The following is a 26,609-nucleotide window of genomic DNA, read 5'->3' as shown; positions in this document are numbered from 1 at the left end:
GCCTACTGACAGATGCATCACCTCTACCACCACCACATCCTCTGGCAAGTCGTGCGCTTGCGAGGAATGGAAAAAACAATTACTGCCCCCCATTATTTATCCCTTATAGATGTGACTTGACGTTGATTCGTCTCATGAATGGCCTGTCTTCAGGACACAGGAGGCCACCACTCGCATCACATTATTTGAAATCCATGTCGGCAGAGCACAAAATTAGCTTTCTTTGGGTTTTTATCGTGATCCATCTATTACTATACAGATATATCCATCATGTTAGGTGATGTTCATGCTCCAGGTGCACTGTGGCCACTGAAGCAAACATGCTGTCAAAATGTTCAGCCTGAGTGAGTCTGAGATGTACCGGTACTACAAATAAATGGGATTTGGACTTTGTTCATGCATTGCAAAATCCTGAGTTTTAACTTGTTACATTTAACTTTAAATGTAACTTATACCTTGAAACGGGTAGAAAACAGTCTGTTTTTTTTCCTACGAAATGTGATGCATTTCATTGGCATTTGCCAAAATTATTATTTTTTCAAAATCTAGATTGGTCATTGTTTTGTGGATTAGGCATAGTCATGTCACATACACAGCACATCATTTTATTTTATCATATACATTTTCTATCTTGTGTGGGTAAAGAGTTCTGCGTTGTTGACATCATGATGCCTCTGCATATTTAATCTAAAACAGTTCAAACTAAAATAGTTGAAATAATTCATTCATATACCTCAGTTGACTGTGAAATAAGCCAACTACTTCCCTCTCAGATGCAGTTACGATGACACCCCTCTGTCTGTCTATTAATACACTCTCTTTGCTGCTGTCTCCTCTGTCTCTCATGGACTGAACTGCCCTCCCTCTTCAGGGTCCACTGCCTCTCCCCGCCCGGCTGTCACACAGTGGTGGCATCACAAGGGCCAGCCAATCTCAATGTTGAAAACCTAAACCTTTACTGAAGCCTCAAATTAGACTGGACTGAAGTCTTGGTTTGGGTCCGGTGAGAGTGAGTCACTGGTGCATATGGCAGAACGAGGATTCTTTAGGGAGGTTGTCCTCAATGCAGTGGCAGTTAAGGGCAGAACTCTTGATTATTCTGTGGAATCTGTCTCTCCGTTAGTCTGCGTGCATGCGTAGTACCAGAGGCATCTCACACACTTGAAGAGTTTTCCCCCAAAGGTTTGCTTCCAACTTAAGAAAGTGATGAGCGCCTGAGGGGAAACGGAAAAAAGTTAACGGTTAAACAACACGCACTCTTATGTTTCAAAGATACTGATTGATGAACTTGGAGGATTTTTACTTTTAAAAATGCATATAGAGAATTTTGGATATGAACACTGTACATAACATTTCTCCCCACTCTTGTCTCTTTTTCTATCCCTCTTTTCCTCACTCACTCACTCACCCACCCACATACTCAGATGATACTGAGTAGCATGTAGAACTGGTAAGCCTGAGGCAGGGAGTCAGAGGGGGAGAGAGAGAGAGAGAGAGAGAGAGAGGGAGAACAGTACATTGGATATGCAGGAAGTGGGAGCGCCGTCTCGTGGTGATTGGGTAGGGGGGCATTTCCATAGCTAGATTTATGGCACACAGCTGTTGAGTGGCTGACAGACAGACTGCCGAGGAGGGAGCTCCACTATCACTGCTACTGCTGCTGCTGCCTCTCGCACACACAGCCCTGCTTGCCATTTCAACAGAGAAGCCACTGCTGTGCTTCAGCACACAAAAAGGTAAAGTAAACCTAAGGTGCTTTTCTTTCTGTTGTCTGCGGGTTAGGGTCATTGTGGTTTTTCGTTATTAGGCTCCTTGTTGTGATTTGTCTTCCTCATGCCTGGCTTCAACTCTATAGGTACAGTTACTGAAAGCTGAAGTGTGTTCTAAACTTTGACCTACTGTACTGTATCAACTTGTCTGTGGTATGTTGTCGCTGACTGAACTAGTATTTTTCACATGTGCTGTGGTTTAGTGTCGTTTTATCACCTTCTTGCACTGAAAGATAGTTTTGGACTTACTGTGTAGGGAAGCATTTTTGCTTGGATAGCTGTTAACAGTTTTGACCATAAATGGTCGACAATATTGGCATACAAAAATAACTGTGACAACCTCAGTAATGATTTATAATATATACAGCATATAATACTCATGCTGGTGTCAGATACAGGTCATTAGTTATGCTCATACATTATACTGTGTGTGTGTGTGTGTGTGTGTGTGTGTGTGTGTGTGTGTGTGTGTGTGTGTGTGTGTAGGGGGGTGGTCTTTTTAAATTTAGTCTACAATGTTATGGCCTATTTTTAGACATGGAAGCATTACAGCACTGTGGAGACATGAAGGCTGCATGAACTCACCAGACAGACAGAGAGACAGAGACAATTATGAGACTGCATGCTATGCTTTTCAATCGCTCAACCTCTGAGCCCTTCCCACCTCCCCATCAGTCCTTTCAATAGGTGACTGTCCCCTGGCTGGCAATTTGTACAAAGTCATCTTCAAACTTTTTGTGATCTGTGTTTTCCAATAGGTTTCTTGCTGGGATTCGGTTTAGGTCTCTTTGTTGGAGGGGAAGGCTGGAATCTCAATTACTGCCAAACCCTGGTGGATTTTTAGGCAAGCAGTTAGGCTGCCTCTCTGGTGCTAGGGGTTCTCATTTTAGAGGTCACAGAACCAGGCAGGGAGCACTGCTTTTTTGGGGAGGTTAATTGGGTGGGTGCCCCAAGATACATGTAGATAGCCCTGGTAAAACTGCCAAGCCTAATACTCTTTATCTCAGGAGGGGAGAACCATGTAAATGGGCTGGAAGGCCTTAGAAATATAATATGTGGTGATAATATGTGGTGTGGGGAGCATGATAATAAACCTTTCAAACAAAGCAGCAGTAGTAAGACAGTTATAGAGCTTTAGTTCGGCGTGTACACAGGCCAACTGACATACATTGTGCATGTACAGTATATATCCTTTACTCCTCATGCACATGTTTCATTGTAGAGTTCAGTGAACTAGAGTTCAAGAGTATGTTTGAGGGGCGCTAGTCCCTCCTATGTCCAGCTTTGAGGGTTTGTGTAATGGAGATGTGTCATTGTTTGAGCATCCCATAACGATTGTGCCATGGGGGTTACCGTTGTATTGCTGGTAGAGAGATGTGAGACATTACGCAGTACTATTAGGAGAGATTGGCCAGAATGAGATGATGTATGATGATGAGAGCGCCCCTCACATTTTTGAATATGCTCATGAGCAATATCTTAGATTGAGAATAAAATCAAATTAAGCAATCTTGATCTGGGGGAGCTTTGTAAGTATTAGAGACGGGCCTGAAAAGAAAAGCAAATAAACTTTTATTTTATCATTACATATTTACATTTACTATTTACTTTTCAACGGTCTCTTGCAATGGGGACAGCGAGCAGAAGAATAACATTAACTAGTTAATGTTAATCTAAAAGTTAATCTTAAATTATTCTAAAACAAAAAATATCACTGAACAGCAACAAAAAAAATGATTCTGTTAAAGATGGAAAGGGCAGACGGTATTTTATTTGGATCATGAGTGTGTTGAGGATTCCTTCCTGGGCACTCCAGTAGCAAGGCTGTTTAAAAGAATGTTTATTTGGGTTGCTATGGAGGACTTGGTCTGTGGCCGGGCTGCTGTCCTGAAACCGGAGCCGCTGCCTGGGAGAAGCCTTCACACATGTGGACTCTAGCCAATTCAGTTCAGCTTGATTCTGTTCAAGTCATAAGCATTTACATAACAATGTTGTGTTCAAGTATGGAATATGAATTTGACAAAGATTGACAAAAAGGTACAATTCATAAAAGTGTGTGTGTGTGTGTGTGTGTGTGTGTGTGTGTGTGTGTGTGTGTGTGTGTGTGTGTGTGTGTGTGCGTGCGTGCGTGCGTGTGTGTGTGTGTGTGTGTGCTTGGCTTGCATGCGTGCGTACGTGCGTGCGTGCATGCGTGTTTCAGTACCTGGACAGTGATCACATTCCCTCTCTATCTCCCTCTCTCCCTCCATACCTTCTTGTTGGTGATGAAATGAGAGGGTTTTAGTTTCCTCATTTAAACTAATTGAGGCTGTTTGGAACAATGTCATTAACACCATAATGAACAAAGCGTGTTCACCTTGGTTCTTCATTTAACCCAATGCGCTGATGATCGCAGCCCACATGCACAAAATGATCTTGTGGCTGCTAATGGGGATGATTATGGTAAATAGACTATATTCACACACACACACACACACACACACACACACACACACACACACACACACACACACACACACACACACACACACACACACACACACTGATTAAACCACCAGAGCACTCCAGTGGAAAAACAACCCAGCCTGTTTGAAAATGTGTAGGTCACATAGTCACTGCCTGCCTGTGGCCGTGACTATGGACTTATTGGCAGAGACTTTACAGCTACTTGGTAAATAGAAGTTGGAATTTGTCAACAGAAATTCAATCCAGCGTTAGCCCTATGCCGTAATTGCTCTTATAAATCTGATTGTGGAATATAATGAGATACAGGGAAATTAATAAGCGTCCAGTTAAACAAGGTGCATCACCTTCCCACCTCCCTCCCCTTCTCACTTTTAGGGGTGCTATTAGGTAGGGGAAGCTCTTTGGGCAAAATTAATGTGTTTGTCTGCGAAATAAAGGCAATTCATCATGTCTGGGCTTGCGACAGATCCTGTAGAGGAGCAGGCGTTGTAGGAGAGATTATAGGCTACTTACGATCCTTGTATGCCAACTCACTCATTCCCCATGTTTACTGGGAACCGCAGGGAACGAGCTGTTTGTGTCCACAGAAACGTTTATCATCATCAGCATCCCCATCCTCTCCGAAACTCATTCTCATGAACCCTATAGAAAGACAGAGAGAGAGAGACGTAAAACCCAGCAGTGTTTGGTTACTTTGATCCATTATTCCAGAACGCACTTTGGGAAAGACATAGCTAGTTGAGCAAAGGAAATATATTAAAGTAGCTGAGGCGACTTGTTTGAATTCCATGTGAATTATAGCGGAACGTTGATCTACAGAATCAATAGGCCTACTATAGTCGGTCACTATAACGCTCACCAAGGCTTTTCTGGTAGAATCATCATAGTGAAATCACAGAGGGATAGTCTGGTTGAATCATCATCTGTTAACATCGAGGAGGAATTAACTGTTGGGCGTGAAGTGAGTCAAGTCCATCCATCCATCCATCTTCAACCGCTTATCCGTAGTCGGGTCGCGGGGGCAACAGCTCCATCAGAGAGCTCCAGACTTCCCTTTCCAGAGCAACATTAGTAACTTCCTCCTGGGGGATCCTGAGGTGTTCCAAGGCCAGTGTGGCGATGTAATCCCTCCATCTCATCCTTTGACTGCCCGGGGTCTCCTCCCAGTGGGACATGCATCGAGGACCTCCCGATGCACCAGATGCCTGAACCACATAAGCTGGCTCCTTTCCGGGCAAAGAAGCAGCTACTCTACTCCGAGCCTCTCTCACGTGACTGAACTTCTCACCCTATCCCTAAGGAGATGCCTTATTCTTTCGGTCATGAAAGATCGATAGACAGAGAGCTTTGCCTTCTGACTCAGCTCTCTTATCGTCACAACAGTGCGGTACAGCGACTACAATCTGCCTCTGCCGCTCTGATTCTCTGGCTGATCTCCTTCTCTGTCCTCCCCTCACTCGCGAAGAAGAGCCCGATATACTTAAACTCCATCAAGTGACTGCTTAAACATGACGGACGCCATGTTTACATGGTGCCATGTTTGTAAAGACATACTTTTACCATCAACTGGAAATGTGGCGGCAAGTATGTTATGAAAACAACAGTGCCTTTGAGAGCCTGCCTGCCTAGGAAAATACTTAGTTTAATCAATGTTTAATTACATTAGTATTTGTGATTCATCAGATCTATGATGTTGTCAACGTTTGTCTCTCCCAAGATTTGTATATCGCTTAAGAAAAAATAGAGAAGAATTTAGAATGCATAGTATTTTGTTGAGGCATAAAATCTACAACTGGAAACATTCACTCTGGCCTTCACAGTCTTGGTCTTGGGCTATTATTAATGCTTCTTAGGCGATGAATCAATAGAAAGTGACTGCCTGCGACCCAGTGGAGCAGAAAAGCACAAAATGCGCCTCTGCACTCAGCTCACACACCACCACCAGTCTGTCAGATGAGCACATCCCACGGGGCAGGCTTTATATTCCTGCGATGAAGTGGTTAAATTTCCCTTTATAATAGAGACATTTGGGCGTTGGTTGGAACTGGTCTTATGCCTTATGATTCCATGTAGTTTTAAATGTGCTGTCTGTGGTGCTTCATTCTTGTTTTTTCGTCATTGATAGCAATAGCTAAGTGGAGACCATTGCACTAGCATTCTGCCTCTGCCTCCAGCTACGTTTCTGGAAATTCACTCAACTTTTCCATTGGTACTCGGGCCAGATATGCACTCGAAGAACAGTGCATGAGCTCATGAATGACCTACTATTATAAAGTTTTTGAAAAGGGCTGCGTATTTAAGTGCCATGTTGGTCTGTCCATGATACATTTGAATAATACAGATACATCTAGAGATCTAACAACTCGTATCAAATACATGATCACGCCATTGTTGACTGTTACATTACATTATAATGAAATGTGGCATATCAATACCAAATTGACGACATTACAGTACTTACATAACTAACATCTTAGTGGTGTATTGTGTTGCTAGTCTTTCTGTTATACCCAATAACCTTGCATTCTAGTTTCTACCACTTCTCATTGCTTATCATGTTCAGTCACCATGACCAGATTCAGATTCCTTGTGTTCCAAATGCATATCATTTCCACAAGCTGTTGTTGATGCTTTGCATTGGTTAAATATTTATAAAACACACAGACGGTCTTAGCCAGGTTGCCTATATCCGCGGGGCCCACAACAAACTACATAACAGGACTGCCGATATGATTTGTGTGAGTTTTGAACAAAATCTGTAGGAAAGAAAACACAATTACAGAAGGTTTCTGCCCAACAGCAAAATAGCCTACGAGAGTATAGGGCTGTTTCCATCAGGTGTTGATTTTGACAGCAAATTTTGATTTTAGTTTTAGTCATAGTCTCTTGAATATTTTTAATTTAGCTTATGTCACATTTTTGTCACCTGGAATGTTTTTGTCGACTAAATATCTTGGTTTGACACTTGCTCGCTGCGACACGTTGGGAGCTTGTAGATCTGCTATTTTCAGTATGCAACCATGTGTAAAATGACTTACTGCAGGATCTCTTGTCCACTAGTCCATTCCTAACATTTTAGTCCAGTTCTTGAGCGGTGGGCACACCGTCTCCATCATGTAGCTTTGTGTGTCTGTTTTTATATGTTGACGAAATTGTCAATATATTTATGAACAAGAAGGCACTGGAGCAGCTCAGACGATTTAGGCCCTTAGTTTATTATAACAGGGTGCAGGTAAAAAGTGACCTGACAAAGATGTAACTTACACATGTTACAAATGTTGTCACTTTTTACCTGCACCCTGTTATATTAAACTAAGGGCCTAAATCGTCAGAGCTGCTCCAGTGCCTTCTTGTTTGCATGTTACTGTCCTGCTTCTGAGATGCACCAGACTGGCCTGCTATAGGCTAGAGGCGCGGCTGGAACTCCCTTCTACTGTCAATATATTTAGTCATAGTTTTAGTCATCATAGCCTAGTTTTGATTTAGTTTCCATTTAGTTTTTGTCAGTGAAAAAAGGTCGTTGACGATTCTTTTTTTGGTCATAGTATTAGACGACGAAATCAACACTGGTTTCCATTATGCCTCAGCCTATACGTGTCTACATCCCCCTGACTGCCCCCCCCCCCCCCCCCCCACCCCACCCCATGCACCAACAAACAGATGGTGCGGGAGCAGTATGTCAGCACCACCCAGGACAGCGGCGTCCCCAGGCAGCTGCCCGACCACGTCTACAAGATTGGCATCTACGGCTGGAGGAAGCGATGCCTGTACCTGTTTGTCCTGCTGCTCGTCATCATCCTGGTCGTCAACTTTGCCCTGACCATCTGGTTACTGAGAGTCATGTGGTTCAACACGGTACGGAGGAAAGCGCATGGAACGCACTGCTCACCGTTTGCTCTTTCTTTCTTTCTTAACCTATTTAGGCCTGACGTCGAAATAAATAAAAAGTATTCTGAAAGAATATATATTCAAAGATTTGTGCCACATTTTCACGATAAGCAGAACTACAAGCTCGTAGCGCGCGCTATGAGCTTGTAGATCTGCTATTTTTCAATAGCTAAATAGTTAAAACACCAAAAGGGGTTCCCGTCTATAATTGGACTTATGCCCTATAGTCCAGGGGTTTTCAACCGATGAACAGCTAGCCTATATACGTATGTCCCGGCCTAATCCATGTGTACTACATGTATGTCCCATTGTATGTATGTCTCTATGTACAGTATGTTTGTATGTCTCCATGTGTGTCTGTTTGAGTATAGACAGCTACAATACCACTGGGTGACCTAAAGTGGCACTGTTGAGCAGCGTGGCCGTGTGTGTCTCTATGTCTCTATGTACAGTATGTCCCTATGTATGTATGTATACCGGTATGTCTGTTTAGCACACACACACACACACACACACACACACACACACACACACACACACACACACACACACACACACACACGTTGGTGTGATTTTGTTTAATGAGGAAGTAAGAAAAACTGAATTTCTTCTTTCTTTCTTCTCTCCCGCTTCTCGCCTTTTGTCATGAGCCTTTATACATGCTTGTCGCAGAGGCTGCACAGTATAGTTTTTGTGCATTTGAATTTTAAGAGGATGGTACGTGGAACGGAACCGTGTTAACTGCACTAACTCCACTAAGCTTTTCAGCCATCTCAGCAAATATACCTATTTTGCATGTTGTTGTCATGCATGTCTCGTTGATCTACTGATTTCTGTCTCTCTAAAATTCTAAATGATGGATGTGTCTGTTATTGCCTGATATAGTGCTGATTCCTTGTCTGTGGGCCAGATGGGAAGTGTGGATTTATGCAGATGCAGATTCATAACAACTGCACACATGCAACATCTCTCTCCCTCTCTCTCTCTCCCTCTCTCGCACGCACGCACGCACCTACGCAAGAAAACAACACACAAACCATGGCTCTGGTTTATATAGCACGTATGCTGGCAGCCCTAGAGCGTAGATTGCTACACGTTTCTCAGCGGTGCCAATCTGTGAGCCGTGCTGTGGGGGTCTGATGATACAATCGCTATTCTTGACCTCCTGGCTAGAAGTGCTTTTAGAGTTTAGACTGAAGCCCCGGAGTTGCTTCTGCACACCTTTCCCATTGCAATGTTTGGCCTCTATGGTCAGGGCAATTTCTCTTTCATGTGCTGTAATCCTAAACAAAGTCTAATCTGTTCTTTGTCTTATCGTGTGTGTGTGTGTGTGTGTGTGTGTGTGTGTGTGTGTGCGTGCGCGTGCGCGTGCGCCTTTGGCCTTGCTGCCATTCCAGGAAGGAATGGGACTCCTGCAAGTACATTCAGATGGGGTAAAGTTAGATGGCGAGTCGGAGTTCCTTTTGCCTCTGTACGCCCAAGAGATCCACTCCAGGAAGGTAAGTACAGTCAATGTATATTCCGTATCAATGTAGTTATTATGCCAGTTCCCAATTCCCCCATATAGTCCCTGACTGTCATGGCTGGCTCCTTGATCTTGGGGAGGGTGGACTTTAACAGTCTCCTCAGATAGGGTGAATGTTGGTCCGACATACTAACAGTCCCACAGGCATTTAAATTGCCTTTTGAATTGATGAAATCTTCACGAATGTTGTCATATCCAGTTTATAAACAATAAATAAATACAAAAATATTCAAAATTAATAATTGCTTTATTATGTGCATAGTTTAGTTTTAGTTTTACTTGTTGGACCAACTGCAATGAAAGTGACTTGCCCGGCCTCAGCCCTGACGGCCAAATTCCACTGGTTTTTCCTTCTTTCTCCCTCGCCTCGATCCCTCCCTCTACTTTCCACTCAGCACCCTCATCTACGCTCCTTATAACCCCTCTAGCACCAAACAAAAAAATTAGGTTATAAATAAATGCGGAATTAAGTAGTCTAAACGGTCCACACATGATGTTGACTCACACTGTCAATGTTCTGATTGTTTGTGGAATCCATGCGGGCTACACCCCTCGTTCAGACCTCTTCCTCATTATGCTGAAACATTCCATTAAGTGGAATATTTCTTGACACAGCTTTGTAGAATTAGCAGAGAAACTTTTAGGAAAAGAATAGGACTTGGCAGGCGGTGACTCGCTGTGCACATGGCGATGCAGCAAAGCTCCCTATTAACCTCCTGGATATTTGTGGTGGAAAATATTTTATGACAAGCCGGCTATAGCAGCAGATGGGAACACTTTGCTGCAGTTGTTTACATGTTAGGGGTTTGCTCGCTCATAGCAGAGATTTCCTTAACCCTTATTTTTTTTTAGGTCTTTACAGACCTCGTTAGGAGGCGATGTATTCTCCATTTATGGACTGACACTTTCACTAATGTATTCTATGCTTTATGAAAATATACAGGATTTACTGTGTCATCTTGACTATATCTAAAAGGAATGAATTTTGCTATCAGGGCTTCTTTTAAACAAAGTATTTCACTAAAAGCACTGATTATATGAACAAACAAACCAATAATTTTGGCAGATGGTGAAACTGTTGCTGTTTACAATTTACAATTTAGGCATTTAGCAGACGCTCTTAATCCAGAGCGACTTACATTAAGCAAGAACAAAAAAGCATGGGAATACATCACATAAAAACATTTATCAAGAAACATGCGTAAGCTAAGAAAGTAACAGTGGAATATCTATATAATGAAGCTATACATATAAACTATACATCTATACTACTATGCTATACATATGTACTATGACGTGCTATGATTACATACAATGCAATTATAATGTCTACATAACATGCTATAAGTCTGTATCAAATGCTATCTAAGTCTACAGAAATGCTATCTGCCCTGTTATGCTAAACAGGTGGGCTCTTTGGTTCTCAGGGACGCATGGTGCTCTTTTTTTTTTTTTTTTTTTTTTAACCCATTTTGACCTGAGATCAGATTCTAAAAATGTCTTCTACATCCTGACAGTTTTCTGAAAAAGCTATGTTTCTATGTCAGTCGTTCTTCGACTTTTCAAAAATAGCATACCTACAAGCTCGTAGCGTGCCACTCTGTGGCGCGCTACGAGCTTGTAGATCTGCTATTTTGAAATAGCTAAAGCATAACATAATGCTAACACCAAAAGGGGTTCCCGCACAAATTGGGTTTAACATATAGGACATTAGTAGACGGTTACTGTGCTTTTATATTCCAGGATTCTCCACTTCTAATAAACGCATCTGAAAATGTCTACCTCAATGCCCGCAATGAGAATGGTGATGTCACAGACAGAATAGCTGTAGGTAAGAGGCTGACTCTGCGCGCGCACACACACACACACACACACACACACACACACACACACACACACACACACACACACACACACACACACACACACACACACACACACACACACACACACACACACACACACAGAGAGAGAGAGAGAGGGGGCGATATGTTAAAAATTTAACATTCAACTGATTTATGTGGGCAACAGCAAAGTCACTCACAGACATGTCCTCCAGCGGGCTCCCATCCAATATTAACAGTGACAAGAAGGCATCCCTCCATTCAAAATCTCTCAGATTCTCATTTAAAATCCATTTCATCCAACATGCCTCTGTTAGCCATCAGTTCCACATTGTTCTCTATTATTCAGAGCGCCTGGGGTCTGTGGAAGTGTTTGCTCCCCTTTAATGGCAACCCAGTGGGGTGCGTAGACTAGAGGACTTTGTTATATGCCAAAACGATTACGCTGTGTCACAGAGACACCGTGCATCTTTAAAGGACAACTTTAGTTTGTTTCAACCATGGTTCATGTTTTAGGTTGTTATTAGAGAAAGTAAAAGATGAGTGTTATTTTTTCTTCATTTGCTGCTTTCTTTCGTTTTAGGGATGAACCATGGTTGAAAAAAACTAAAGTTGTCCTTTAAAATGATCATTAAGCCATAACCGCCCCCCCCCCCCCCCCCCCCCCCTCCATTTCCCCCTAAATACAACCACATAGTTGGCCTATTCTTCATCATAGTTAAAGTTATTGCCTTGCTGTTCATTTATATTAATCAATTCATTTATTTAGCACATTCCCTATATGTTAAAATGCAGTGATTTTAAGCTCGGTTTTGTACTAAATGTTTGAAACATGATTTCAGTTACAAACACAGCTACAAGCTCATGCTACATGCTCTGTAGCATGCCTCAAAATTAAAGCGCGTACCTGAGCTTGACAGTCAACATCTATATTGAATAGATTAATATTGATAGTAGGCCTACAAACTTGACTTTTATCAGCAATTCATACCAGATTATTTTAGATCATATTTGTTGATTTCAGTGCTGCTTTCCTAATGTCTTCTACTGTTTTTTTATTGTTGTAGAATCAGACAAGGTACATGCTCATGCACAGAGTCTCGAAATGAGAACCCTCGATGGCGACATGCTGTTCCGAGCAGATGGTAAAGATGCTGAGGTCGGACCAGGCAAGCTGCGAGTCACAGGTACTTTATGAAAAATGTCTGGATTAAGAGATGTGAGCCCATGGATATGAAATGTGGAATCAGCCCAATCGTGAGGGATTTACAATTACTCGTATTTTAACCGTTCAATGTAAATCGGTGTATATCAGTTCATGCCATGGGTGTATGAACTGATTCATTTAAACCTTAGGCAGATTCTAAAAACACATACATCCAAAACCTAACCTAAGGTTTTCTGAAAACATTCAAATTCTTATTAAATAAATAAATAATGTCGCTATATGACGTATAGGTTACACCGGGTCTAAATGGGTTATTGAAAGTAAGGGACTGTGTGAGAAACCTGACTTTTCCAGTATATTTGTGCAATAACAGATTTAGTTTTTTAGTATACCGCCGTTGTTTTCTGTCCTTTGTTTGTTTGGGTGTCTTTCGCTGTCCAGTTTGTGTATTGATGACAGGTCGGTCGGTCATTGGCCTGGCACTGTGTGAGAGCTAATTAGTGGCCAGGAGCGTGTCAAAGTTGATAGCCTCGTTATGTCTGGGTCATTTCATGCTACACTAACCAGCAGATGGTGGGAGTGGAGCAAGGAGCTCATTGCTAAATTAAACAACAACAACAATTACTGTTAACAGAAAGATTAACCACACCAAATTTCTTCGACAAAAATAACCGATCTATGAGCTAGATCGGCTATTTTTGGCTAAATATATTCTCCCCAGAATATAGATGCTGACGTTCAAGTGGTCATGATGACATTGAAGCTACTTATTTCCCCACAAAGGACACTAACAGAATTAAGAACACAGAACAGAAGGTACAGATGCTAACTTCATGGTAGCACATTCTTTTCAATTATATAGTCTACTTGCCAGCCCATGGAGCCCCATTGTGAATCCATTCATGTTGAGTACCCTATTATGTTATAAATATTCCCCAGCATTTAGAAACTGCCACATGCTAACTTGAATTGATTGATTGATTGAATACTTTATTAGTCAGAAATGTAAACAGTACAGACTGTAGAGTCACTTAGTCTAAAAGGATATCATATCACAGAAAAAACGGGTGGGATCGATGACCACCAGAAACAGGGATTGTTATGAGTCCAATAGTGAAAGATGCACGGTTGCCTCACTAGCCAATTTTAATATTGGATTGGCCTCTAACCGGAGTAACCGGTTACACATTTTAAATTTTACTGTATACTGCTCTGCTCTTGCATGATTCCTCCTGCATCAAATCTCCTCTGCCCTGAATGGTGGGTTGAAGTGGTCAATGCAGTGACGAGCAGCTTGCTTCATCATCAGACATGCTGGATTGTTATCAAAAGCAGAATGTAATGAGAATGTTTGTTGTTGCCTGTGGGGCCCGTCAGCACAATGATTATATCAGGCACAGCAGGCGGTCTTCTCTCTCACCTCACCAATGACACATTTGGAAATAACATTTGGTTCTGAAATAACATCTGGTTGCTACAAGATAACTGCACATGCAATCGCATTATGGTCTGACAGCCATTATGCTTTGCACACCAAACCAGTTGATTTGGGACAACATGTCTGATTGGGGTGTCAAACTGCCCCCATTCAGATTTAGATGAAGTTTCAGAATGGTAAGGTTAGGCCCGCATCTGCCAGCAGTGACAAGGCTAAGGTCGGAATAATTTTTCCATATCTGTTAAATATAGAACAATTGTCACTTGTTGCAGTGTCTCTGAACGTTTCGCTGAACTGATCGCTGATGATGGTGTGACTGTGTGTGTGTGTGTGTGTGTGTGTGTGTGTGTTGTCATCATCAGGAGCTGAAGGGGCACTGTTCCAGCACTCCGTAGAGGTGCCTCTAGTATCAGGAAGAACAGATGAATTGCTGTGAGTTCTGAACACATCAGTAATGTACTGTTAAGTATATTGTAATGTACTGCCATTTGGAGGATATTAATGTATAGTATACCACTGCTTCCCAAACACTGGGTCAGGACCCATTTGTGGGTCATGGGCAAATCTGTATGGGTCCCTTTGTTTTTTGTTTCCTATTAGTTTTTAATAATAATAATAATAATGATTATTATTATTATTATTATTATGTAGCACTTTGATCACAAACCAAGACAGAGACAGCGCTACTGGATATTAGAAGCCTTCATTTATTTAGAAGTGAGTTGACGACTGAAAGAGGTGAACTAAGGTAGCCGTTCACAAAGAGGCACTCAGCCAACAAATGTCTATCCCCTTCCTCTCCTCCTAGGTTCCCGTGGTTCCAGGTAGGCGCGAGGGGGGGTTTATTTAATCTAATCGTTATTTCCCTTCCTTTCGGGTTGCTCTATGCACGTGACGTCACGTCGCTATGGGCAACAGAGTCAAAGTCAACTACTCCATGAATGGGGGGCATGGGGTTTCTCTTATCCTCCTGGTCCCGTCCCGGGGTTTACTCAGAGTTCCCGTATGACTCGTCAGAGCCGTAGTTTGCCTGCAGACGAGAGACATGTAGTTATTATAGTGTTCATCATATGTGGCTTATTTAGTGAGGGAATGAGGTGAGTGTCTTACCGCCAGGCGCTCGATAGCGTGTGCACACCAGAGAGACCAGACCTTGACTGAGAGGGAGGCTGCGCTATTTGTATGCTGTAGGTGGGAGACGCAGGTGGGAAGCAATCAGGTAGGATGACAGCCGGTATGTACCGCCCCTCTATGATGCGACCGAGAGGCTGCCGCGGCGCTCCACCTCCCTTTGCCTGTCTCTCTCCGGCGTGGAGGCGCCTACCTGGCCGGCGGTCCCTTAGCGAAACACCACAATTATTATTTCATTTTTGCAGTAATTTCACGAAGATATGAAATCAAAGAAATTCCAATTAAGTATCCTTCACCTCTCCTCTCCTTCATCTATGTACTGTATTCTATCTAATATATGTATCTTAGTTTCCTCACATGGCTGTATTTCATTTTTGTTATTTCGTAAGCACTTTGTTTCTGACACTGTTTCGAAAAGAAGTTCATAAATAAAGTGCAATCTTATCTTCTAAAAATGTTGCTATTTTATTAGGCTGGAATGCCCCACCCGTGCTCTCACTATGGAGGGCCCTAAAGGAGTTGTGATCAGCGCTTTGAACGGGAACATCGAAGTCGTCTCCAACATGGACATCTTACTGCAGAGCACCAAGGATGGAGTAAGTATTATTTAATTTGTTGTAATATCTATCGATCTATCAATATGTCTGTCTGTCTGTCTGTCTGTCTGTCTGTCTGTCTGTCTGTCTGTCTGTCTGTCTGTCTGTCTGTCTGTCTGTCTGTCTGTCTGTCTGTCTGTCTGTCTGTCTATATATATCATGTCACGTGACATGCTACTGACAAGATACTGACCATGATATGCTGACTAATGTCTGTCTCAGGGATGTCACATTAGGCCTCTGTCATACAATACAATACAATACAATACAACAAAAAAAAGCTTACATTTCAATTGGGTTCCTGGCTGGTGGGTGGGTTTGGGGGAATGGGGGCACTGGCCCCCGCCCCTATCCAAAAAATCAGTTGAAAAATACTGATCTAGTCTCAAGTGACAAGTCTGTATGTCTGTTTATCTATCATCAACGGTATTTAATGTTCTTTCTTTCTTCATGTGGTACTACGGAGCATATCAGGTCCACCTCATGACACTCTCACATCACGTCTCACATGGGGACCGACAGAAAGCACATTTTTACAAAGGGAGCTTCAAGGTTCAAGGTTCTTTATTATTTGTCTCCCGAGGAAGACATTTGTCTTAGACAAAGGGCCCACATGCAAGCGTATAGCCCTTATGTCCATGTCGCCGCAGAGCAGCTTAATGTTTATAATTTATTTGAAATTTCATATATCTAGTTGTTCTATTCAGCATGATTAAAATGTCCTTATGGTACTGTATGTTTGACCTATAGTGTACATAGGCCAATGTAGGCTACTACCCTCTACAAAACTACAAATAATGTAGCTTGAACATACACCTATGGCGTAATATTGGATATATGACTAGAGTGATGTTGAGAAAATATCTATCTGTCCCCTTAAACCGTGAGGTCCTGTTGTTGTATCACGTGTAGTCCCTATAAGGTTGTCGGTGCATCTACAGTATACACCCCTTGTCACCAAAACGGCTCCGTACATTTCTTCTGGTTTAATGATTCACCGGATCTGCCCGTTAAAATCTATTCATGCATGTGTTCCACAGTTGGTGTTGGACACCCAGTTGCTGAAAATGCCAAATCTGCCCAAGAGTGAAGGAGAGGTGTCGGGTAACGCCCAGGGTCTGTACGAGGTGTGCGTCTGCCCCAGTGGCAGGGTCGTGGTGTCCAAGGCTGGACTGCAGTCCACTTGCAGCGGGAGCCAGGATTGCTAGATAAAGACTCTGACAACAAGAACAGATTACTGCCACTGTCAAATGTCAACCCCCCTCCCCCCCCCCCCCCAGAGCAAGTCCTCTGAGAAGCAAGAAAGCACAACTCTCTTTATATCTTTATGTCTGCTAAAGGAGTCTCTCAGCACTAAAAATCATATTCATTTTATACTATGGATGGATGGATGGAAGATGATCACAGTGCTAAGATGCTTCTGGCAAATGGGATCTTTTATGTACAAATGACATACATACTGTACAAGTTTAATATACTGTATAAGTGGCAGGAGTCAGTCAGATCATAGTAAATCAGCAGTGTTTTATTTTATTTTATATATATTTTATCCCACGATTTTTTAAGGCAGTGTTAAGGCAAAATGGGCTACCTGTCCCAATCACGTTTTTTTTTAAAGATATTTTGGGGCTTTTTTGCCATTTATTGATAGAAATACAGTAGCTTGACAGGAAACGGGGAGAGAGATGGGGGGAATACACAGAAAGGTTCGTCAGGATCGGGACTCGAACCGGCGACCACCTATAGGTGCCTGAACCGCCTGGCCTCGATCAAGTTTTTTGCTCCCGATCCGATCCCGGTCATTTGATTGTTGTGAGTATCTGCCAATCTGATATTTATATTTTTATAGACCACTTAGACCACTCACAATAGTACACTATCCAAAATCACAGACAATATCCAGTCTAATATGATATGGATATAATATTGATACTATAGGGATGTCCCGATCACGTTATTTTTCCCAATGTATGAATGAATGAACCATTGTAAAGCGCTTTGAGCACTTGGAAAAGCGCTATAAAAATGGGACATAAGGTAAAGATTCAAAAGGTCTTGAGGTCATCACCTCTTTATCCATCCTGTCCTACTCAATCTAAAGTGCAGCTTAGAGAGGAGACAGTGGAAAGAGGAAAGGATTCCAACTGTCTTGCAGCCGGTACCGTACGGTACGTGTCTCTAAAGATGGAGTGCCGTGATTACTTTCCAACCATAAGGAGGACATTTTCTTTCAAAAAAAGTGTACAGTATTTGTTAAAATGTTGTTTTTTATGTGGACACACCCACCAATTCATCAAGTAAGCCTGGTTTGCCTGCCCTCTGGTGGGTGGTGGTGATGGGTGATCCACCTGAACTGAAGCCACACCCACAGCTGTTGTTGTATGATATAAGGGGAGGGGCTTAGGGGAGGGGGTGACTGTCAAGGTTTCAGCCTCCAGGAAGAAGCCTAAATACAAAGGGAAGACACAAGGGGTACCGTAAGTACTGTCACAAACACATAAAAAACTGGAAAAAATACAAAAATCACGGCACCCCATCTTTAAACGTCCTCATGATGAATATGCATCTCCAAAATGCAAATTATTTTCTTTTACTGAATGTTCATTTTACTACTTGACTGAATCATGTTGGAAATGAGTAGCTTGTGGATTACTCTCTTGTATTGGAGAACTTAGGTTCTGTTTTTTGTACACAGTATTATGGCTGGGCAATGAGGAGCTGGTTATCAGCTTACATCCTATGCAATATCATTTTGAGGTGCAATAATCATATCTATACATCAAGGGCTTCGATTAATCAGCAAAATGTCTGGAGTTAAACTGGACATTAACAAGAAGGGAATGTGTTTTGAATTTGTATTTTCTGTACATTTTTGTCTAAGTCTAGTTATGCCCTTCTGGTGCCAAGCCCTTGATATATAGTAAATGTTTTTATTTGAGGTGTAATGTTTTGCATATATGTTTTGCATATATTGGGGAGAAAGGCATGATAAGACATATTAGTAAGAGTAAAATCCAGTCCAGAATTACATTAGAGACTGCTTTTGTATGTTTTTGTTTTTTTTCAAGATCCATGATACAAGACGTATCAGGTGTTAGTGTTAGAACATATAGGATCTCATGACATATAAGCCACCCGCTCTTTAGCGACAGTATTATGTTTGCAGTTTTTTAAATCAAATCCTTTAGGGATAGGCTAAACACATTTTTTCATGTTTATTTGTTTGTGTAAGACCTACTTTACTTTCTAGCCTGACGGCTCAAGTCAGGATTCATGTTTGTTACTAGTCACTGCTTACAAGTGTCAAAGAAGAGGACTGTTTTCTCCTAATTTACAATGATGTAGGACTGTTTGTAACTATCAGTAATTGGCTTTCTTGGTAAATATTTAAAGTTGAGGCTGTAAAATAAAGTAGTCTGGCTGTTAAATGTATTATAAAGTTCATGATTACTTGAACATGAGTTCATGATCTTGTTTTGAGTCCATGTGAGTGCTTTGAACTTGAAGCCCCCAGAAAATGTATTAACATCAACGTGTAAACATTTAATTTGTCTCATTGTATTTTGTGTTAAGTAAAGGCCTATTCATACTCCAGTTTTAGGTGACACTTGACCAGGGACGTAGCTGACCATTTGGTTGCCCTAGGCTACTTGTAGGATATTTGTGCTGCCCCCCGTCCCGACGAGAGCGCTGCTATTCCTCATGCAGATCGGCTATTTTCGCTGTTTGCGAGGACGCACACACAGCCGCTCGTTATTACGCGGCAGAGCCGTGGTGATTTTTTTTAATTTTGAGGGTCGGTTTGACACCGTTGGCACATTTTGTTACCCCTCTCGGCGTGTTGCCCTACTCACAGTGCGTATTGCGCCGCGTATACCTAGCGACGGCACTGTATGTGACCGCCGAAAACTACATGACGTCATGCCGCGCTGGTTAGCGACTCACGCTTACCTATTCCTACTCGAGTAGGAATAGGCCTTTATAGGCTACTTATAGTGTTGAAAAGTTGATGTATTGAAATCTTCAACTCAGGATTTGGTATATTTTTATACAATGTTGAATGCTACATGTGTATTTATTCATTTTACATGTTTGAATAAACAGTTTGGAGTTCTTTTGAGTTGTAGATATATCTATCTAATCAGTTAAAACATTTCAGATTCTCTAAGGCTTAAGCCTTGCATGTTTTGCATTCAGGCATTAAAGCTATATATGTAGGCTAGGCCTACAATCACAAGTTTTGCAACAATGTCTGAACTTCAAACGGCTCCACTTGTCACTCTGTTGACCTATACAGCATTATTTCCAGCAATCCATCAGAGAGTTGTATATTAAAAGAGCAATCACTGTACTTTCATATGTATGAAATCATTTATTGAAATCAGTGAAGCCGACGCTTGTTTCTACACTCAAGAAAGTAAATAATAAATGTGATTGTGAGGAAGACAAGCTATAGAGGTAGCGTAGTAGCTGAGGAGAAGAGGAGTGATTGTGTGTGTGTGTGTGTGTGTGTGTGTGTGTGTGTGTGTGTGTGCTCTATGCACACTAGTCTCGCCTTGCCAGACTGTTGCCTCTTGCAATTTCCAAATGCTTCCATCATATAGGGAGGGGGGTGAAATTATGACAGGCATTTTCTGCTGTCAAAATATGACCCCCCCCCCCCCCCCCCCCCCCCCCAGTCAAAAAAACACTGTTTGAAATACACTCATGCTTTCTAAGGTGTGATTTGGAGCCCTAAGGATGAATTCAGTTCCGCTGTATACGCCTGGGGCGAGTTGGTAAAGGGGCGACTCGTTTGGTATTCACTATATGTTACCAACTCTATTCTTTTGCTGGGGAGTGGCTGAGTGGGGACCACCTGGAGGCTGGAACCCCCTCAAGGAGGGGTCCCCGGCCCGGACCACTGGTGGTCCCCGGTCCGGACCACTGGTTGAAAATCACTGAGCTATAGATTAATAAATGACAGCCAGCCATGAGGATATAAAGAGCGTGTGACCATATAACTACCACCTCTAACCACTGCAGAGGTGCTGGTTATATTAACATACATGTACTGTAACCGATTGGTTAAATATAATGAATAATGTAAAAATATATTCTTGTCCCTCTACTGCCATCTAGTGGGTATATGTTATATCGCATAATTTCCACAGACGATTCATCTCACCCAGGCATCACGTTGAAGCGATTATGAGTCGAGTATTGATTGATTGATTGAAATATTTATTAACAGTTTGTAGAATTTACAGTACATTTTAAGCACAAACTCAATACAAAGACTGTTAACTGTGAGTGGACGACCCAATTAAGCATTACACTTGTTTACAACAGGGTCCACATTGTTCAATTCATCAAAAACATTTTGAGACATACAAATAGACACTTCTATCAGGGTACCGTCCGGCGGTATAGGACGGTAGGCCTATACACTTCAGTTTATACATAATAATTCCTAGAGCAGATCAGCCTTTCCATTTTGTAAATTATGGCATACAATTATTTGTACAGGCCTATTCCTGGAAAACATGAAGTAAATAAAACCCCTATGAGGCGATGGATGCACGGGTCAGGTTTCAAAACCTGTTGATCTATTTAGCAAATTGCCATTTAATGTTCGTTGCACCTGGAAAGAACGTAGCTATTCACCGCGTAATCAAAACCTGATTCAATATTGTACATGAAGTAGGCTAAAGCCTAATAACGGTAAATATATAATAAAAACATGAATTTGAAAAGTCGGGTAGGAGTATATAGAGTAGGGCCAGGCAGTAGGACAAGAACTATGAAAAGTCACAACTACAGTGGGGATTTACTCCCCCTGGTGGACACAGTGTATATGGATCATAGAATAGTTTCCTCATTCAATCCATCCCTTTTCCTTAATACACGGGAACATCGTCTGCTTGGTTTTCTTTGTTGTTTGGTTCCATTTAATTAATGCTTTCTGCACTCGTGCATACAATAGATTTTCAAACAACCACTACACTACTGATCTCACTGATGATTCACACCTCATTGTATTTTTAAGTAGGGCCTAAAGTAAAAAAGTTGTGTGTCATCATCTCCATTGTTCAAACTGTCATGATTGAGACAGTTCATGTTTCCCAACCATATTTGGATCAGGGCAGATTTGAACATCTTGACAGTGTTTGTGTCGGGTCCAGCCATCTGACCACTTGGATGTTGATCCGGCTTGGATCAACGTGAAGATGTGACAAAATTACGCATTCTTCAACTCAAGTAAATGACAGCTATTAAATATGTGCTATTGCTAGTCATGTGTCTGTGTCACACACTTGCGTGCGCCGGCCCGTGCGTGCGCGTGGATTACACACACACACACACACACACACACACACACACACACACACACACACACACACACACACACACACACACACACACACACACACACACACGCACGCACGCACGCACGCACGCACACAGACACACGCCTCTTGCTGGTAGATCTTGACTTGTTTGGTCCATTTGTTTTTCTTCCAATTGGTATGAATTCCGTAGATGGTGTGGTCTATAGGGAGCTGCTGCTGCACGGCTAGCCCACGTTCCAAAATGGACAGACACATTTTAATCCTACGGCTAATAATTATCTTCTCTAAGTTCGGTTCAGTCGTCTCAGCTGTGTTTGACGTCTGCCATCAGTTGAACAGTACCACTCTGTGCATTATGGGGAAATAATAGTGTGTCGCATTCAAAAAAAATAAACGTCATAGCCCCATACTAACAGTATCCGGCGGGGGGAAATTATACGGTAAAACGAGCGCACCCTTGGAAAGGGTCTCCTATGAATACAATATTAGCTAGCGGTAGCCTAGCGTGCTACGACAACCGCAGATCTGCAAACCCACAACGGGCTGCAGGACAGGTGTGACGCACTGTGAGCTTGTATGTCTGTTCTCCCTCTCGTCCGGTCTCGTACGTTCTCGCGAAATGTCGGTTTCTGATTTGACTGACCAATCAGAGCGGGGCCGAGCGTCGAGAGCGTCGCTTATCCAATGGCAACGCGAGTTCATATTCAAAACAGCCAACCGGACGGCAGGCGTCTGAGATCACGTTAATGTAATATCAAACTGTCTTCATTTTCTTCACTCACTGACTGACCTTCTAACTGAGCGGACGTTTGTTGAGTCACAACCACAGACAGACAGTTAGCTTCTTCAAGAGACTACTACTTCTTCAAGATCAACGTACAACGTTACCTGAGGCAATTGAGATGGTATGTTAACATTTAATAATATATGTACTGTAAACTTGTAATTATGTAAAAAAAATTAGAGAACGGGTAGTTTAGACAGACGGTCGGTTTGTTTAGGTTTAGGCCCTGATTTGAAATAGTTAATGTGTAGCATTGTTTTCTTTCAATGTCGTTTGTTTAGGATTGATTATTTTGACTAGTTAGTAAGTTTGCACTTGCACTGTGCCTGTGGATACTGGTCCGTGTATTTTTCGCCCATTTGAAATGTATACTTGATAAATGAAATTTTGAAAACCGTCCGTTTCTAAATGCATACAATTACACGGTGAATTGTAATAATGGGACATGGGAGTCGTTTTTAAATTGTACTGCGGACCGAACAATTAACAAGTTGCTCTACTCCTGTTAATTTAACTTTGATATTGTACAAATTTAGCCAACTGGACCGGTTCAAATATAAGGTACCCAAATGTTAACGGTTTGCTGACTCTCATATAGCCTATATTGCAATGGTTTCAACCGGGGTTGTAGGCCTACCAGCCAGTGCGGCCACTTACCGTTAGGTTCTCATCATCAGATAGTATGACTATGTCCAATTCAACGACACCCAGATTAATATGCATTTGGCTATGTCGTGTCGCTACGAATACGATACAGACACCCACGCGAAAATATTGTCGGGTAGATCCCAGATTTCCCATATTTTACAATATTTGTGTTAAAATGTTTTTCTCAAGATTTGTTGAAAATGGCAGATCCACATGCTCACAAAATGCCTCGCATGATTCGTGACACATTGTGAGCTTGTAAGTACATCGGCTGTTTTTAATAAGCTGATGTTAACTTAAAATAACTGATTTATTTTATACTATATTGTGCTGGAGCAGTGGGGACCGTTCAGAGTTACAAACGGACAAATGAACACTGATGATGTTTACTTTACTGTGTAAGAACTAACCGGCTGCATAATCTTTTTATACATCTTCAACCACTTGAGTTTGGTTCAGGGGCAACAGTTCCAGCAGAGAGTTCCAGACTTCCCTTTGCCTGGCAGCATTAATAGCCACTTAATCCATTCCTGGGGGTTCCCAAGGCGTTCCAATTTAAGGCCATCCAGGGGATTTATGGATCCAAGCACCCATGAGATGATGACCAGAGGAAGCATCTGTACTGGATGCATGCCATGAAGCTCTTCCACGTTAAGGAGCAGTGGCTCCTGGCTAAGTGTCATTTATATATTATTCAAATCAATTGTTAAAATTTTAAATTATATATATATATATGTAATATATATACTTTTTGTGTTTTTCGTAAATTAATGCCCTACTTGATCAGCAAGTGCGATTCAAGCTTGTAGATCTACTATTTTTGAAACTTTTGAATACTCAATTCAATTTTCACGTCACTCTCTCTAGGTCGTCCTCAGACTGGAGCCCTCCATCGTCGCCTCCAGTCATCCCGGTTCTCCATACATCCGGCCAGCTCGTTGGTGCTTTGCGCTCGTGCATCTTTCTTGAGTACATGTTAGTATGGGACGTCCTCGTGACCGGTGCCCATGTGTTGGTTCCCACAGCACCAGTCTGCTGGCTGGGAGCTCTTGGTGCCTCTGGCAGTGTCCTGCGAGTCACAATAGTATCTAAAATAACAGATCTGCAAGTGCGTTTCGAGCTTGTAGATCTGCTATTTTTGAAACTTTTGAATCCTCAATTAAATTATCGATTCAATATTTCTTGCACTTCAATGTATGTAGCTGTAAATTAGCTTAACTAACAAATGTCTCCCACAGGATGCTGCAGCTGCCAGCTTCACCTGGACTTCGGCTCTGATCCAGGACCCCAACAACCCCCAGGCAGTCAGGATGGTTCTGAAGAGGACCGAGCACCTTCCAGTACCGGTATGTACATGGTGGAAAACACCATAGTACACTAGATTTCTGTTCCTCACTTTACTTGAGTGTGTCCATTTTTCAATAGCTTAATACTTCTGCTCCACTACACAGCCAGATATTGTACTTTTTTACTCCACTACAATTTTGTATATTCAAACAATAGCCGATCTACAATCTCACAGTGAGTGTGAGCTTACTGCCTATTTTGGGAAGTCTACATAATTTTGTCTATAAGAAATTTCAATTTCCTGTAGTTACATTTATTGAAGGAAATTATCTCAAGTTACAATTGTCGGCCCAGGCCGTAGCGTAACGGTCTGGGCACCGGACTGGTAATCCAGTCGCAGTGTGCCGCGGGTTCGACTCCCGGACCCGACACGGCCTTTACTGCATGTCATCCCCCCATCTCTCTCCCGTTTCCTGTCAGCCTACTGTCTGTCCCTTCAAAAATCAATAAAAGGCGTAAGCCGCAAAAAAATATCTTAAAAAAAAAAAAAAAAAAAGTTACAATTGTCTACATTTCCTCACACAGGACCTGGACCTAGACAACTGGACCTGGAAATGCATCGATGACCCCAAGAATTCCAGGGTGATACTGAAGGGGGTGCCAGTGAAGGCCTCACAGAGAGAAGGACCCAAAGAGCCACAGGTGAGTTGGTTTCCGTGTTTGACAGATGACTCAGACACGGAAACTGACTCCCCTGTAGCTCCTCCCCCTAGGAAACCCTGGGTATCGAGGCTACCCCCTAGGCAACTCACCACCACCACCAGGAAGAGGGACACCGTGCCCGTGGCCAAGACGGAAGGACCTAGATCTTCTGCTTTGTTCAAGTATGTATTCATCTTGGTCACTTGTTCTCATGGTTTTGTGTTCATAATTTTTTTTTCTTGACCACAAATGTTGAAGAATGTTGTTTAGACATATAGATTCATTGTTTACCTGGAATCCTAGTTTCTTTGAGGCATACATTGCTCTCTCTGCACTCTTGATGTGACTAGTATTTACCTTGTTGTTTATTTACTGGAGTTCATGCTTAATCTCCTTATTCCCATCTCACTCTTTTTGCAGGAGTATGCGGCACGTCCTCCAGCAGAAGATCTCGCAAAGCACGGCTGCCAATTTTAGGCCCAAATTGAGCGTGTGCGAGGGAAGGAGAGGAAAACCGTGCCATGGTGAATGCGGCCAAGGAGTAGCCTGCCAGGGACAAAGGCCACCACCAGCCAAACACCACTTTATGGTAAGTGCACCTTTACTACAGATACAGATCTGTACAATAGAGAAATTAGACTAAGCTCACATTCAACAAACCTTTAACTATTTAAGCCCTATGTTGTTGACTGGAGTTGGCTGTACTTTCCCCTCTCCTTTTTCCCCTCTGCGAACTCTTAGCCAAAATTGGCGAATCTACAAGTTCCCAATGCGACTTTAGAATTTCTATTTTTGCCGAATCCTTGACCTATTGTTTTGTTTATGAATTTAGTTAATGAGGTTATGCTGCAAACAGAGACATGGGGGGGGGGGGGGGGGGGGGGAAGGTTGTAATTGTGAAAGTTTAAAACGGTGTTGCCTGTTGAATTGAAGTGATTGACCATAGATATGAACAATATCACTGGTAAGTGTACACACATATTATGGTACTATGTGTGTACACTAACCTCCAATTAAAACGATTACGTTTA

The 26,609-nt window shown here is 42.2% G+C and overlaps 1 protein-coding gene across 3 annotated transcripts; it reads left to right on the top strand.

Moving 5' to 3' along the window:
* Positions 1 to 1,554: 1,554 nt before the first annotated feature.
* Positions 1,555 to 19,940, top strand: sgcg (sarcoglycan, gamma). 3 transcript variants are annotated; one of them, XR_014569741.1, is made up of 9 exons: positions 1,555 to 1,736; positions 7,896 to 8,090; positions 9,521 to 9,622; positions 11,392 to 11,479; positions 12,560 to 12,679; positions 14,461 to 14,530; positions 15,702 to 15,825; positions 16,866 to 17,342; positions 17,392 to 19,940. XR_014569741.1 is itself a non-coding variant. In XM_083773070.1 (8 exons), exons 2-8 carry the CDS (start codon positions 7,896 to 7,898, stop codon positions 17,031 to 17,033), a joined length of 867 nt encoding a protein of 288 aa, XP_083629196.1. In that variant the 5' UTR covers positions 1,555 to 1,736; the 3' UTR covers positions 17,034 to 19,940. The 3 variants fall into 3 exon arrangements, 1 of the variants encoding a protein (XP_083629196.1); XR_014569742.1 differs by having other exon boundaries at positions 16,866 to 17,345; positions 17,396 to 19,940; XM_083773070.1 differs by having other exon boundaries at positions 16,866 to 19,940.
* Positions 19,941 to 26,609: the final 6,669 nt, after the last annotated feature.

Source organism: Protomyctophum parallelum (assembly GCF_964188405.1).
Source record: "Protomyctophum parallelum genome assembly, chromosome: 9".
In the NCBI taxonomy this organism is placed as follows: Eukaryota; Metazoa; Chordata; class Actinopteri; order Myctophiformes; family Myctophidae; genus Protomyctophum; species Protomyctophum parallelum.
Note: the sequence above shows the minus strand (reverse complement) of the source record. Positions and strands in the feature narration are given on the sequence as shown.

Bases quoted from the DNA above. Each gene is read 5' to 3' on its own strand.
- sgcg (XM_083773070.1), top strand. From the start codon at position 7,896: ATGGTGCGGGAGCAGTATGTCAGCACCACCCAGGACAGCGGCGTCCCC. The intron at 9,623-11,391 runs GTAAGTACAGTC...TTTATATTCCAG, and splicing joins AAGAGATCCACTCCAGGAAG to GATTCTCCACTTCTAATAAA. The intron at 14,531-15,701 runs GTGAGTTCTGAA...CTATTTTATTAG, and splicing joins GGAAGAACAGATGAATTGCT to GCTGGAATGCCCCACCCGTG.